This window comes from Dendrobates tinctorius, unplaced genomic scaffold, assembly GCF_039654945.1.
Source record: "Dendrobates tinctorius isolate UK_male_01 unplaced genomic scaffold, ASM3965494v1 ptg000004l, whole genome shotgun sequence".
Classification (NCBI taxonomy): Eukaryota; Metazoa; Chordata; class Amphibia; order Anura; family Dendrobatidae; genus Dendrobates; species Dendrobates tinctorius.
The window spans coordinates 37346053-37362509 of NW_027361672.1; the positions used below are offsets into that span (position 1 = coordinate 37346053).

At 45.0% G+C, this 16457-nt stretch overlaps 1 protein-coding gene across 2 annotated transcripts in view; it reads left to right on the forward strand.

Annotated features, from left to right (window-relative positions):
- Nucleotides 1-3622: 3622 nt before the first annotated feature.
- The window catches only part of SLC35B3 (solute carrier family 35 member B3), a 114546-nt gene continuing 101711 nt past the window's right edge, over nt 3623-16457 (forward strand). The window contains exon 1 of one of the 2 annotated variants that reach the window (XM_073566929.1): nt 3623-3760. In XM_073566929.1, the coding sequence (XP_073423030.1) occupies nt 3690-3760 (71 nt within the window). In that variant the 5' untranslated portion in view covers nt 3623-3689. The remainder of the gene's footprint in view (nt 3761-16457) is intronic. The other variant, XM_073566920.1, reaches the window with a different exon arrangement.

A 16457-nucleotide genomic window follows, 5' to 3' on the forward strand; every position in this document is an offset into this window, starting at 1 on the left:
GCTGCAGCACTCTTTCTTCTCTTTCTTTCTTCCAGGGACCCTCACTCCTGTCTGAGTGGCTTCCGTCCCGACTGACCTTCTGTCTGCCTGTCCTAACTCTCTCTGACGGCCCCCTAAGGGACTGACCTCGACTCCCCTCTGGGAGACTGACCTGTAATTCTATCTTTCCCATTCTTTTTATACTAACTCCACCCACCTCCCAGCACAAAGCAGGGTTCCACGAAGGGTGCTTTGCTACCCCCAGCCTGAAGCTGCTAGGTGTCCCTGCTGAACTATCCTGTGTGTGGGATGCAGGTGTTGGGGTGTGGCAGGGAGTTCCCACCTTACCTGAATGGTGGGGCACTACACCTTAGGAGAAGGTGCAGTACCTCTGTGGCGACCAAGCCTCAGGGGTGCCACAGTGTACACCATAGCACCAAGGTATACAGCACAGCCTCACATGGTATACAACACAGGCCCATGGCATATGGCACAGCCCCACATGGTATATAGCACAGCATCATATGGTATATAGCACAGCCCCACATGGTATACAGCACCATGGTATACAGCACAGCCCCACATGATATAGAGCACAGGTCCATGCTATACAGCACAGCCCCACATGGTATATAGCACAGCACCATGGTATATAACGCAGCCCCACATGGTATACAGCACAGCACCACAGGGTATACAGCACAGTGCAATGGTATACAGCACAGCCCCACATGCAGTGGCGTAACTACAAAGTTATGGGCCCCGATGCAATTTTCAAATGGGGCCCCTCCATGCCAAAATACATGCACAACTCCACTCCTTACACCTTGTACACGTGCGGTTCCGCTCCATACACCTTGTACATGCGCAGTTCTGCTCCAAACACCTTGTACACGTGCGACTTCGCTCCGTACACGCACAGCTCAGCTCCGTACACCTCGTACACACGCGGCTCCACTTCACACACACGCAGCTCCGCACCGTACACACATGACTCCGCTCTGTACATCTCGTACACACATGGCTCCGCTCCGATCACCTCCTCGTACAGACACGGCTCCCCTCTGTACACCTCGTACACACACAGCTTCACTCCGTACACCTCGTACATGCGTGGCTCCGCTCTGTACACCTCGCATTTACCTGGTACCCCGCCAGGCCAGACCGAGCCTGGACTTTAACATGTATTGTCCTGTGTCATCAGGATGCTCCATTATCTGGGTGGTGGTGGACCGATTCTCAAAGATGGCTTACTTTACCCCATTGCCTGTTCTTCCATCTGCTCCAGGACCTGCTGAGAAGTATATTCAGCACATTTTCTGACTTCACGGATTTCCTCATCACTTTGTATTCGATATGGGAGTCCATTTTACATTACATTCTGGAGAGCCACTTGTAAAGTTTTGAATGTGGTCTTCGACTTATCATCTGAATACCATCTTTAATCTGTCAAGTGGAGAGGGTCAACCAAATTCTGTCAAATTTTCTGCGGCATTCCACGAATGTGCTCCATGATGGCTGGGCCAAGCTTTTGCCTTTCGCAGTGTTCTCCTATGATAATCAAGTAATCGAGTCCTTTGTGAAGTCACCATTCTTCATTGTCTATGGTCAACAGCCTGGTATTCCTCTTCCGGTGTTGAAAGCTTTTACAGTGTCTGTAGCCGATGCCATCACTGAAGATTTTGCCATGATCTGGAGGCACACCAAAGCCACTCTTGAAAAGTCCTCCGAACGGATGAAAAGGCATGCTGACAAAAGACTCATGGATCCACCATGTTTTCAGCTGGGAGATAAGATGACGCTCTCCTCGAAATACATCCGTCTCAAGAGTCTATCTTACATGTTGGGTCGTCGCTTTATCGATCCCATTGAGGTCATCAAGCATATGAATACTGTGTAAGAAAATGAGAGAAGCAGATGAATGGCACTAAGACAATGAGTCCACAAACATATGGATGAGGATCATATTAACCTGAAAACTGTCAGTGTTAAAGCAATAGGTGCTCGGTGCTCAGCATCGAAAAATACATGAAACGTAAAATGAAAAAAAATAATGATTTGGCACTCACCCATTTGCTGTAAAAATGTTGTCCTTTATTTAACCATCATGGGTTTAGACATCGTTCATGGGACAGGAAAGTGGATAGAGGCATGTGGGGAAGAAAGACAGATGATGGCCATTTCACTTGCTTGACGATTCTACGGGTCCAGGTGAGTGCCGCATCACTATTTCTTTTTCAGATCAATGCTGTGTCCTATGAATTAAAGCTTTCAGCTTTGCTACGCACGCCTAACACCTTCCACTTATCTCTCCTTAAACCCGTTCTTGAAGTAAATTTTTGGCCCCCATAAAATAAAACAATTTATACTCAACTTCCGTACCGGAGCCGTTCCAGAGGTGTCAGCACTAGCGGTCCTGGAGCTCTGTGGAGTGATATGATATGTGGTTCCCGGCACCCAATTAGCACTGGTGTCACTGTCCTCACCTTTGTACAGATTAAACATGAAGAAGCAGCCAGGACTGCAGCTGGTCTCTGACTTCATGTTCAATCTGTACCAAGGTGGGCATAGTGATGCCAGAGGTTCTTGGATACCGAGCACTATGCGTCATTCCACCGCATCAGAGCTCTAGAACTGCAAGTGCTGCCACCGCTGGAACAGCACCAGCACCGAAGGTGAGTATAGGATTTTTTTATTTTGTCAGTACCAAACATTTAGTTCAAGAAGGGGGTTGTAGTGGACAACCCCTTTAAACCAGTCATCTTGAGCCACTTCTTGAAGGATCCTGGTTCCACACTTGTGCGAGGCTGCTATGAGGATGTCTTTGAGGTGAAGAGCTTCTTGGCCATGAAGAAGATAAGGTATAAAACTTTTTTCCTGGTAGATTGGAAGGGAGATCTTAGGAGGCCAGGGAGAATATTCATGCCCCACTTCTTCTACAGAGATTCCTTCAGACTTGAAAGATGGGGGCATAAGGAGGGAAGTACTCTAGAGCTGGCGTTCTTGCATGGTTCTTCCTCTTCCTCCGATAGGGGCGCCGACATGCACACCGACACGGCTGCGCTGTTGTTTCCCCTGCTCCTGCTACCCCCAGCAGCATCTGGGTCCCTATAATTTTTATACTTCTTCATTTATTAAGCAGAAATAAAGGAATGATGCATCTTGTATATGTATAATTTCTGTAAAACTTTTTTTAATGCATTTTACTTTAGATTTTGGTCTCAATAGGGAACATGAACATATGATCGCACCAATGAAATGCTGCTGTCAGAGACTTATAGTGGTAATTACAAAGTTAAATGCATTAAAGAGGCATAAAACAGCCGACAACTGCACTGTATGGTATGTTGAATGTCGAGAAGTGGGAAAGGTTTGAGCACTTTTAGAAAAACTTACTGTTATTGATTTCAATTCAACAGTCATGATGAATATTATTATACATTTGTTATTGTTAATTATACATTTGTTACTGTATGTTGCATGTAAGATTAAATTCTAGTAAAGAGGACATGTTTTTCATTCTTGCAGCGCTGGATTATTCACTATTCTTCCACCTGTATACAGGATGTGAATGGTGTCAAATGACTCAAGTTAAACACTTCCCAGTTAACTAGTAACGGCCACGAAGTAGAACGAGATCAGAGAACAAGGAAGTCCGTATATCAGCTTAAGCAATTCTGTTTTTTTTGTATCTTCATTTTAATGAGGTTATGTTTACTGAAAACAACACACAGCCATCTTCAAGTAGCTTGAACAACCATCAGAACAGCAGTAATGAAAGGTACTGAATTATATATGATTTTAGCAGAAAATTATCTGAATTAGCATATGGGAAGTCTCACAATACACCATTACCTGCACAGTAAGTATAGCACATGGAGCAAAATGAAACACTAATATTATTTCTTTTTTTAGCTTTAGGTTAAAATGTTTATGCTTTTATTTTACACGGCAGTGGTATTCTATAAAAAATGGATATTATGATTGAAAAATGTTTACAGTTAAAGGGAACTTGTCATTTGATTCATGCTGCCCGAGGTTTGACACTGGTTGATTTATAGATTGAAAAGCCGGCAAGGTTCAGACTAGTTCACCAGACATCTTCTTCTCAACCTGCTTTGGTAATTGATAACTTTTTCACACAGAAGACACCTGTCAATCACCTGGAGAGGGGCAGGAATATGCCAGACAAGTGACATCTCTAATATGGTTCCCAGCTAGTTAAACTATGATTTTTATGAAAAGTCATCCATAAAAATACTCGGACATGTGAACAGTCATGTAGCCTAATAGATACGAGTTCTATATGTGAAAACCGGGGCTAGATGTCACATGCAAAAAACTGATGTCTGAATGAGCCCTTACACAGATTGACTAATTGTAATGTCTGAGAATTGTGCGAATATATACCAACCCATCTTTAGATTAACGTTTAGCGTTCTCATGAATCTGCAAAAAATATTTTCCTTATTTCAGATGCGTGTGTTTTTTTATTTTATTTTAAAAATGTTTGGGAGATATTTCTAAATACTGGTGAAGGGTGCAACTTTTAACAAGACTGGAAAATGGTGCCAATTTCTTTAAATGTTTTATTATGCATTATCCTAAAATGAATGAATGGTTACTTAAAAGGAAAATAGGTATGTACCCGAGATTTTCACCCCATTTTTTTGGGCTGAAAGTCCCCCTCTCGGGTTATACGCAAGTCAAATAGCCAGGGGGTAGGTTGGGGAGGGGGAGCTGGGGTGTCACATCTTACTGACCCCCCCTAGTGTGGTCTCTGCAGCCTCCCTGCTTGTCCCACGGTCTCCTTTCCTTCTTACAGCGGTCAGGTGATACCGCCCATTAAAGTTATGAATATGCGCATATTTATGACTTTAATGAGCAGTACCACGCGACCGCTGAAGGAAGAAAGGGAGATTGTGGGAGAAGCAGGGCTGCAGAGACGCACCAGGGGAAGGTAAGTATAAGCTATATTCACCTGTCCCGGTTACAACGCTGCTTGCCGCTGTCTGCCCATTCGGGTCCCTCTGTCTGTGACGTTCAGACAGCAGAGGGTGTGATGACGTAGTCAGTGCGCACCCTCTGCTGCCTGATGTCACTGACAGAGGGACCCGGCGGGCAGACAGCGGCAAGCAGCGTTGGACCCGGGACAGGTGAATATCTCAGGTGCCGGGTCCTGAGCCAGCGGTGACACCAGACCCCCATAGTGTGCCGGTGTCGCCGCCTGCTCAGCACACTGGCACCTGGCCCCCAGCGACGAGAGGTGAGCATGTCTTTTTTTAATACCTGCAGTAGCGGCAGCAGCAACATATGGGGGCATAATCTATGGGGCATCCTATGGGGGCAGCATATGGGGGCATATTCAATGGAGCATCTTAACCCCTTCACTACCAAGGGTGGTTTGCACGTTAACTACCGGGCCAATTTTTACAATTCTGACCACTGTACCTTTATGAGGTCATAACTCTGGAACGCTTTCATGGATCCTGGTGATTCTGACATTGTTTTCTCGTGACATATTGTACTTCATGTTAGTGGTAAAATTGCATTCAAATAACTTGCGTTTATTTGTGAAAAAAACGGAAATTTGGCGAAAATTTTGAAAATTTCGCAATTTTCCAACTTTGAATTTTTATGCCCTTAAATCACAGCGATACGGCACACAAAAAACTTAATACATAACATTTCCCACATGTTTACTTTACATCAGCACAATTTTGCAACCAAAATTTTTTTTTGCTAGGAAGTTATAAGGGTTAAAAATTGACCAGCGATTTCTCATTTTTGCAACACCATTTTATTTTTAGGGACCACTTCACATTTGAAGCCACTTTGAGGGGTCTATATGATAGAAAATACCCAAAAGTGACACCATTCTAAAAACTGCACCCCTCAAGGTGCTTAAAACCACATTCAAGAAGTTTATTAACCCTTTAGGTGAGTCACAGGAATTTTTTGAATATTAAAAAAAAAATGAACATTTAACTTTTTTTCACAAAAAAAATACTTCAGGTTCAATTTTCTTTATTTTACCAAGGGTAACAGGAGAAATTGGACTGCAAAAGTTATTGTGCAATTTGTCCTGACTACGCTGATACCTGATATGTGGGGGGGAACCACTGTTTCGGTGCATGGCAGAGCTCAGAATGGAAGGAGCGCCGTTTGACTTTTTCAATGCAAAATTGGCTGGAATTCAGATCGGACGCCATGTCACGTTTGGCGAGCCCCTGATGTACCTAAACAGTGGAAACCCCCCCAAGTGACCCCATTTTGGAAACTAGACCCCCCAAGGAACTTATCTAGATATGTGGTGAGAACTTTGAACCCACAAGGGCTTCACAGAAGTTTATAACGTACAGCGGTACAATTAAAAAATCATATTTTTTCCACAAAAATTATCTTTTCACCCACAATTTTTATTTTTCCAAGGGTAACAGGACCCTAAAAGTTATTGTGCAATTTGTCCTGAGTACGCTGATACCCCATATGTGGGTGTAAATGACTATTTGGGCGCATAGCAGAGCTCGGAAGGGAAGCAGCGCCATTTGACGTTTTTGGCTAGAATTGAGATCGGACACCATGTCGCGATTGGAAAACCCCTGATGTACCAAAACAGTGGAAACCCCCCACAAATGACACCATTTTGGAATCTAGACCCCCCAAGGAACTTATCTAGATGTGTGGTGAGAACTTTGAACCCCCAAGGGCTTCACAGAAGTTTATAACGTACAGCAGTACAATTAAAAAATCATATTTTTTCCACAAAAATGATCTTTTCACCCTCAATACTTATTTTTCCAAAAGTAACAGGACCCTAAAAGATATTGTGCAATTTATCCTGAGTACGCTGATACCCCACATGTGGGTGTAAACCACTATTTGGGCGTATGGCAGAGCTCGGAAGGGAAGCAGCGCCATTTGACGTTTTTGGCTGGAATTGAGATCGGACACCATGTCGCATTAGGAAAGCCCCTGATGTACCAAAACAGTAGAAACCCCCCACAAATGACACCATTTTGGAAACTAGACCCCCCAAGGAACTTATCTAGATGTGTGGTGAGCACTTTGAACCCCCCAGTGCTTCACTGAAGTTTATAACGTCCGGGCGTGAAAATAAAAAAATCGTATTTTTTCCACAAACATGATCTTTTAGTCCCCATTTTTTTATTTTCCCAAGGGTAACAGGAGAAATTGGACCCCAAAAGTTGTTGTCCAATTTGTCCTGAGTACGCTGATACCTCATATGTGGGAGAAAACTACTGTATGGGCACACGTCGGGGCTCGGAAGGGAAGTAGTGACGTTTTGGAATGCAGACTTTGATGGAATGGTCTGCGGGTGTCATGTTGCGTTTGGAGAGCCCCTGATGTACCTAAACAGTGGAAACCCCCCACAAGTGACCCCATTTTGGAAACTAGACCCCCTAATGAACTTATCTAGATGTGTGGTGAGCACTTTGAACCCCCCAGTGCTTCACAGAAGTTTATAACGACCGGGCGTGAAAATAAAAAAATCGTATTTTTTCCACAAACATGATCTTTTAGTCCCCATTTTTTTATTTTCCCAAGGGTAACAGGAGAAATTGGACCCCAAAAGTTGTTGTCCAATTTGTCCTGAGTACGCTGATACCTCATATGTGGGAGAAAACTACTGTATGGGCACACGTCGGGGCTCGGAAGGGAAGTAGTGACGTTTTGGAATGCAGACTTTGATGGAATGGTCTGCGGGTGTCATGTTGCGTTTGGAGAGCCCCTGATGTACCTAAACAGTGGAAACCCCCCACAAGTGACCCCATTTTGGAAACTAGACCCCCTAATGAACTTATCTAGATGTGTGGTGAGCACTTTGAACCCCCCAGTGCTTCACAGAAGTTTATAACGACCGGGCGTGAAAATAAAAATATCGTATTTTTTCAACAAACATCATCTTTTAGTCCCCATTTTTTTTATTTTCCCAAGGGTAACAGGAGAAATTGGACCCCAAAAGTTGTTGTCCAATTTGTCCTGAGTACGCTGATATCTCATATGTGGGAGAAAACTACTGTATGGGCACACGTCGGGGCTCGGAAGGGAAGTAGTGACGTTTTGGAATGCAGACTTTGATGGATTGGTATGCGGGTGTCATGTGCGTTTGGAGAGCCCCTGATGTACCTAAACTATTGAAACTCCCCACAAGTGACCCCATTTTGGAAACTAGACCCCCCATGGAGCTTATCTAGATGTGTGGAGAGCACTTTGAACCCCCAAGTGCTTCACAGAAGTTTATAACGCCTGGGCGTGAAAATAAAAAAAACATTTTTTTCCGCAAAATTATATTTTTGCCCCCAATTTTTTATTTTCCTAAGGGTAACAGGAGAAATTGGACCCCAAAAGTTGTTTTGTAATTTGTCCTGAGTAGGCTGATACCCTACATGTGGGGGTAAAACACTGTTTGGGCACATGGCAGAGCCTGGAAGGGAAGGAGCACCATTTGACTTTTTCAACGCAGAATTGGCTGGAATTGAGATCAGACGCCATGTTGCCTTTGGAGAGCACCTGATGTGCCCAAACAGTGGAAACCCCCAATTATAACTCCAACCCTAACCTCAACACACCCCTAACCCTAATCTGAGCCCTAGCCCTAACCCTATCCCTAACCCTAGCCCTAACCCTAGCCCTAACCCTAGCCCTAACCCTAACCCTAACCCTAACCCTAGCCTTAACCCTAGCCCTAACCCTAGCCCTAACCCTAACCCTAGCCCTAACCCTACCCTAACCCTAACCCTAGCAGGAAAATGGAAATAAATACATTTTCTTTTAGTTTTATTATTTTTCTCTAACTAAGGGGGTGATAACGGGGGGTTTGATTTACTATTTATGGCGGTTTTTATGTTTGGCGGCTGTCGCACGCTAAAAGACGCTTTTTATTGTAAAAATAGTTTTTGCATCACCACATATTGTGAACTATAATTTTTCCATATTTTGACCCACCGAGTCATGTGAGGTCTTATTTTTTGCGGGACGAGTTGACGTTTTTATTGGTACCATTTTCGGGCACGTGACATTTTTTGATCGCTTTTTATTCCGATTTTTGGGATGCAGAATGAACAAAAACCAGCTTTTCATGAATTTCTTTTGGGGGGTGCGTTTACACCATTCCGCGTGCGGTAAAATTGATAACGCGTTTTTATTCTTCGGGTCAGTACGGTTACAGCGATACCTCATTTAGGTCGTTTTTTTATGTTTTGTCGGTTTTTTGCAATGAAAACAATTTTATATAAAAAATAATTATTTTTGTATCGCTTTATTCTGCGAGCTATAACTTTTTTATTTTTTCGCTGATGATGCTGTGTTGTGGCTCGTTTTTTGCGGGACAAGATGACGTTTTCAGCGGTACCATGGATATTTATATGCGTCTTTTTGATCGCGCGTTATTGCACTTTTTGTTCGGTGGTATGATAATAAATCATTATTTTTTGCTTCGTTTTTTATTTTTATTTTTTAAGGGGTTCGCTAAAGGGGTTAACTAATGGGACAGTTTTATAGGGCAGGTCATTACGGACGCGGCGATACCAAATATGTGTACTTTTATTGTTTTGTTTTTTTTTTATTTTCAAAAAATGGATTTATTGGGGAATATTTTTTTTTTTTTTAACTAATTTATTTAGCGATTTTTTTTAAATTATTTTTAACACTTTTTTTTTTTTTTTTTTTACTTTATTACCTTGTCCCAGGTGGGACATCACTGTCCTGTGACAGATCGCTGATCTGTCACATCACAGATCACTGTGACAGATCAGCGATCTGTCACAGGCACTGCTGCAGACTTCCTCATGCCTGCGCTTTGCAGGCACTGAGGAAGCCAGCTTCCTCAGGCCCCCGAAGGCCCCCGTCGCCATCTTGGATTCGGGGGCCTGGAGGAAGGGAGTCCCCCGCAGCAGCGCTGCACATTGCGCTGCCGTGGGGGGCTCAGGGAAGCACGGAGGGAGCCCCCTCCCTGCCGATGCTTCCCTTTAACCCCCGGTACACCGCGATCGCGTTTGATCGCGGTGTGCAAGGGGTTAACGTGTCGGGGGCGGTCCGTGACCGCCCCTGACACATTGTGCCGGGTGTCAGCTATGATAATTAGCTGACACTCGGCCGCGATCAGCGGCGCTCACCACGTGGGCGCCGCTGATCGCGATGACGTAATATTCCGTCCATGGTAATTAGGTCCATGGTCACATGGACGGAATATTACGTCAATTGTAGGTAAGGGGTTAAGGGGGCAGCATATGGGGGCATATTCTATGGAGCATCTTATGGAGGCAGCATATGGGGACATATTCAAGGGAGCATCTTATGGGGGCAGCATATGGGGGCATATTCAATTGAGAATCCCTAGGGAGTCAGCATATGGGGGCATATTCTATGGAGCATCTTATGGGGGAAGCATATGGGGGCATATTCTATGGAGCATCTTATGGGGGCAGCATATGGGGCATATTCAATGGAGCATCTTATGGGGGCAGCATATGGGGGCATACTCTATGGAGCATTGTCACGATGACCCGTCCTGTGTGACGAGACCCGCAGACCGGTAACTGAAACTACAAGACGTGATACTGTCCTGTGTGCACTAACTAGAGAAACCAGAGTGCAATGACGCTCACCACCACCAGGGGGCAAATTTAGAACAAAAGACACCACAGTGCACCAATCCTAATGGCCACCGGGGGCAAAAACCAAAAACCACAGCTTAAGAAAAAAAAAAAAGGTTACCTGTGCTTTTTATCAGTCCTGATCCAGCATGGATCATGACAGTTCCCTCCCTTCTAGACCCTCAAGACCACTCCTCATCAGGGAACCACCCACAGCGGAGACGCCCAGACCCAGAGTTCACCCCAGCAACTACCTGAACATCAGGTTGATGAGAAACGAGCCCGCTGGAATTGGCAATGTATGTTCTGGAGGCACCACACATCTCCAAAGCGCTGACCTGGGGAACGAGTGGTGTATGTGTATGTTTGGTATGAGCTGGTAACACTCCATAACACACTTCAAATGGATGTTTTTTGGTGGCCACCCATACATGCTCGTTCACACACAGGTCCAGACCTGAACGTTTATTGCCACTCGTTCGTTTGTCACCATTTGGAGAACTCTTTCTGGGATTGACAACAGAGGTGACCCCCTGTGTCACCACACTCACACCCCCGCACTTCACAAAGGGGTACACTACCCTCCAACCCCTTCCACGAAGAGGCCTGCGCCTCCCAGGGTTGGCCAATGGTGAGGGTTGAGACTTGCCCCTACTGTTGTGAGTTCATTTTCCCCTTCGTCACTGGGGTCTGGTGAACTCCCTATTCTGGTAAAGGAAGGTAATGAGCCTGATTATCAGGCACCTGAGTCTAATGAGGATGACTGGCTGAGTGGAGTCACGGACTGGATATAAGGCTGCCGACGCCCTTCTGCCCTGCGGGTGATTTCTCTGTGGACTTCTAGGACACCAGTCTGATTCCTGCTCCCTAAAGCTAAGTTTTCTGTTTTGCCTGTTAGCTTTTTTGTTTTGTTTTTTTGTTTTCCTTGCTTTTCAGTATTCTGCCATTCCCTGCTGGGGTGAGCTGAATCTCCTTTTGCCTGTAGCTCTGTCTTCAGTATATTCCTGAGTACTGACATAGCTTTTTTGAAGCCTAGCGTCTTCAGGGCCTTTTTCACTGTCAGTCTGTTGGCTCTTATTTTCATAGGGTTTTTCACGGATTGCAGACAGCAGCCTTCCTGTCCTTTCCTATCAAGTTAGCTTGGGCCCCTCTTTGCTCAGTCTATCTTTCTGTCTGTGTTGGTATTTTCATCTTGCTTCACCGTCATTATATGTTGGGGGCTGCCTATTGCTTTGGGGTCTGCTCTGGGGCAGTTTAGATTTCCCCTTTCTTTCTTTAGGTCTATTTAATTCTCCGGCTGTGATCGAGGGGTCTAGGGCATCGTAAGAACCCCCCACGGCTACTGCTAGTTGTGTTGATAGGTTCAGGGGTCTGCAATCCGATAGCTGCCAACTTCTCTGGTTTTCGGCACTTAGCTAGCATTTCTGTTTTTGCCTCCTACGGTGACTCAATCATAACAGAATCACCCGCCATACCGCAGATCCTAGTGTACTCAATAGCAGGAAAGAATTGTGTTTAAAAAAAAAAAAAAAGTGTGTATATTCTTTCCTCTATATCTCTGAGGCCGTAGGGGGAATTTTTTTTCTCTCAATGGAGATAAAGCAATTGTCTGATCATGTGGAGCAGCTCGCTGCGGAAGTGCAGGGAATTTCCGCCTACCTTGCTCGTTCGCATGCTGTTGAACCAAAGATCCCTACACCTGATGTATTTTTTGGGGATCGATCTAAATTTTTGAGTTTCAAAAATAATTGTAAATTATTTTTTGCCTTGAAGCCTAACTCGTCAGGGAGCTCCGCGCAGCAGGTTAAAATTGTCATCTCTTTGCTGCGTGGCGATCCCCAGGATTGGGCGTTTTCTTTGAAACCAGATGATCCTATTGTGACTAATGTGAACGCATTCTTTCAAGCTTTGGGGTTGTTGTATGACAAACCTAATGCTATTGATCAGGCTGAAAAGACCCTGTTGGCATTGAACCAGGGTCGAGATTCTGCAGAGTTGTACTGTCAAAAGTTCCAAAAGTGGGCGGTCCTTACTACCTGGAATGATAATGCCTTGGCTGCTCTCTTTCGGAAGGGTTTGTCAGAAGCCATAAAAGATACTATGGTGGGATTTCCTGTTCCCTCTGGTCTGGACGATTCTATGTCATTAGCCATTCAGGTTGATCGGCGTTTACGTGAACGCAGGATTGCACGAGAGGTGTTGCCACCGGTTGAACAGACGTCCGAACCTATGCAATGTGATAGAGTTTTGTCTAAGGCGCAATGTCAGGAGTTCAGAAGGCTTAATAAGCTGTGTTTTTTCTGTGGAGATGCCTCGCATATTATTTCTGTTTGTCCTAAACGAGAGAAACGCTTTGCACACACGTTTTCTGTTGGTGGTGTTCAACCTAAGTTTCTTCTGGCAATTACTCTGATCTGCTCCCTGTCCACATTTTCCGCCAAGGCTTTTGTGGATTCGGAAGCAGCGCTAAACCTAATGGACTTGGATTTTGCTAAACGTTGTGGATTTCCGATGACACCTCTGCAGTCGCCTATCCCTTTGCGGGGGATTGATGCTACTCCTTTGGCTAAAAATAAACCTCAGTTTTGGACCCAGGTGGTCATGCGGGTCGCCCCAGACCATCAAGAAAATTGCAGATTTTTGGTATTGCATGGTCTGCATGATGCCGTTGTTCTGGGGTTTCCCTGGTTGCAAATTCATAATCCAGTTTTGGATTGGAAATCTGTGTCTGTGGTGAGTTGGGGTTGTCGGTGTGCCTTTAGTGAGGCTCCGGTTTTTTCCACCTCTCCTCAGTCGCATGATGTTCCTGACTATTTGGCGGACTTTTATGATGTATTTAGTGAGAATGAGTCTGCGTCCTTGCCTCCTCATAGGAGTTATGACTGTGCAATTGAACTAAGCCCGGGGTGTAAATTTCCCAAGGGTCGGCTCTTCAATTTATCTGTACCCGAGCACGAGGCTATGCGGTCCTATATTAAGGAGGCGTTGGAGAAGGGTCATATTAGACCATCCTCTTCACCCTTAGGTGCCGTTTTTTTTTTGTGGCCAAAAAGGATGGTTCTTTAAGGCCTTGTATTGATTATCGTGCCCTCAATAAAATTACTATTAAATATCAGTATCCGTTACCCCTGATTTCGGATCTATTCTCTAGAGTTAGAGGTGCTTGCTGGTTTACCAAGCTTAACCTCAGGGGGGCGTATAATCCGCATTAAGCAGGGGGATGAATGGAAGACGGCGTTTAATACTCCGGAGGAAAATTTGGAGTACCTGGTGATGCCTTTTGGGCTCACTAATGCCCCTTCTGTCTTCCAGTGCTTCATGAACGATATTTTCCGAGACTTTGTCGATAAATTTTTGATTATCTATCTGGATGATATTTTGATCTTCTCCAAGGATTGGGATTCTCATATGGAACATATTCGGACTGTGTTCCGGATCTTGAGGGAGAATTCCCTGTATGTCAAAGGATCGAAATGCCTTTTTGGAGTACAGAGGATTTCATTTTTGGGATTTATTTTGTCTCCGTCGACTATTGAAATGGACCCGGCCAAGGTACAGGCCATTTATGATTGGGTTCAGCCCACTTCTTTGAAGGCCCTCCAGAAGTTTTTGGGTTTTGCTAATTTTTATCGGAAATTTCTAGCAAAATTTTCTAGTATTGCCAAGCCATTGACTGATCTGACTAAGAAGGGTGCTGATGTGTTGAATTGGTCTCCTGAGGCTGTTGCTTCCTTTCAGGAGCTGAAGCGAAGATTTACCTCCGCCCCGGTTTTGCGGCAACCTGATGTCTCACTCCCGTTCCAGGTAGAGGTGGATGCTACTGAGATTGGTGCAGGAGCTGTTTTGTCCCAAAAGGATCCTGTAACATCTAAAATGAATCCCTGTGCTTTCTTTTCCCGAAAGTTCTCTCCATCTGAACGTAACTATGATGTGGGGAATCAGGAACTGTTGGCCATGAAATGGGCATTTGAGGAGTGGAGACATTGGTTGGAGGGAGCTAAACATCAAGTTGTGGTCCTCACTGACCACAAGAATTTGATTTACCTGGAGTCGGCTAAACGCTTGAACCCTAGACAGGCTAGGTGGGCCTTGTTTTTTACACGTTTTGATTTTGTGGTCTCTTTTCTTCCTGGAACTAAGAATGTCAAGGCAGACGCCCTCTCTAGGAGTTTCTTTGCTGATTCTCCTGTAGTGACCAAGCCTGCTACCATCTTAGGCAAAGGGGTAGTTCTTTCTGCCATCTCGCCCGATTTGAGACTTGCTCTGCAAGAGTTCCACGAGGACAAACCTGAGCGTTGTCCCAGTGGAAAGTTGTATGTTCCTGACCAGTGGAAGAAGAGAGTGATGTCTGAAGTTCATTGCTCTGCATTGGCTGGTCATCCAGGTATTTTTGGTACTAGAGATCTGGTGAGTCGCTCTTTTTGGTGGCCCACCTTGTCTCATGATGTCAGGAATTTTGTGCAGTCCTGTGGGACTTGCTCCCGGTCTAAATCTTGTTCTCGCTCTAGTGGGTTGTTGATGCCTTTGCCGGTCCCCAGGAGGCCATGGACCCATATTTCAATGGATTTCATCTCTGATATGCCGGTCTCTCAAAGAATGACTGTTATTTGGGTGATTTGTGATAGGTTCTCTAAGATGGTTCATCTTGTACCACTCCCTAAGTTGCCATCTTCCTCTGAGTTGGTGCCCCTGTTTTTGCAACAGGTGGTTCGCTTACACGGGATTCCTGAGAACATTGTATCTGACAGAGGAGTTCAGTTTGTGTCTAGATTTTGGAGGACTTTCTGTTCCAAGCTGGGAATTCAGTTGTCCTTCTCCTCTGCTTTTCACCCTCAGACCAATGGGCAGACAGAGAGAACAAACCAGACCTTGGAGTCGTATTTGAGATGTTTTATTTCCGCTGATCAGGATGATTGGGTTTCATTTTTGCCCTTGGCCGAATTTGCTTTAAATAATAGAGCTAGTTCTGCCACTTTGATGTCACCTTTTTTTTGTAACTTTGGGTTTCATCCTCGATTTTCTTCAGGGCAGGTGGAGCCTTCTGCCTGCCCAGGTGTTGACACTGTGGTGGAGAGAATGCACCAGATCTGGGACCAAGTGGTGGATAAGTTATCTCTCTCCCAGGAAAAGGCCCAGCGGTTTTCCAATCGACATAGGACCATTGGTCCCCAGTATAAGATTGGTGATATGGTGTGGTTATCATCAAAAAATATTGCTATGAAGGTGGCTTCTCCTAAGTTTAAGCCTAGATTTATTGGACCTTACATGATTTTGGAGATTATTAATCCGGTCTCTTTTCGTTTGGCTCTTCCTGTCACATTTAAAATCCATAATGTGTTCCATAAGTCCTTGTTGAAGAGGTTTGTTGAACCAGTTGTTCCTGGGGTGGCACCTCCAGACCCTGTATTGGTTGAAGGTAACATGGAATATGAGGTAGAGAAAATACTGGATTCCCGTCTGGCTAGACGGAGACTCCAGTATTTAGTTAAGTGGAAGGGTTATGGTCAGGAGGATAATTCCTGGGTCTCTGCCTCTGATATTCATGCCAAAAGATTGGTGCGTGCATTTCAACGGGCTCACCCTGATCGCCCTGGTGGCGTGGTTGAGGGTTCGGTGACCCCTCCTCAAGGGGGAGGTACTGTTGTGAGTTTATTATCCCCTTCGTCACTGGGGTCTGGTGAACTCCCTATTCTGGTAAAGGAAGGTAATGAGCCTGATTATCAGGCACCTGAGTCTAATGAGGATGACTGGCTGAGTGGAGTCACGGACTGGATATAAGGCTGCCGACGCCCTTCTGCCCTGCGGGTGATTTCTCTGTGGACTTCTAGGACACCAGTCTGATTCCTGCTCCCTAAAGCT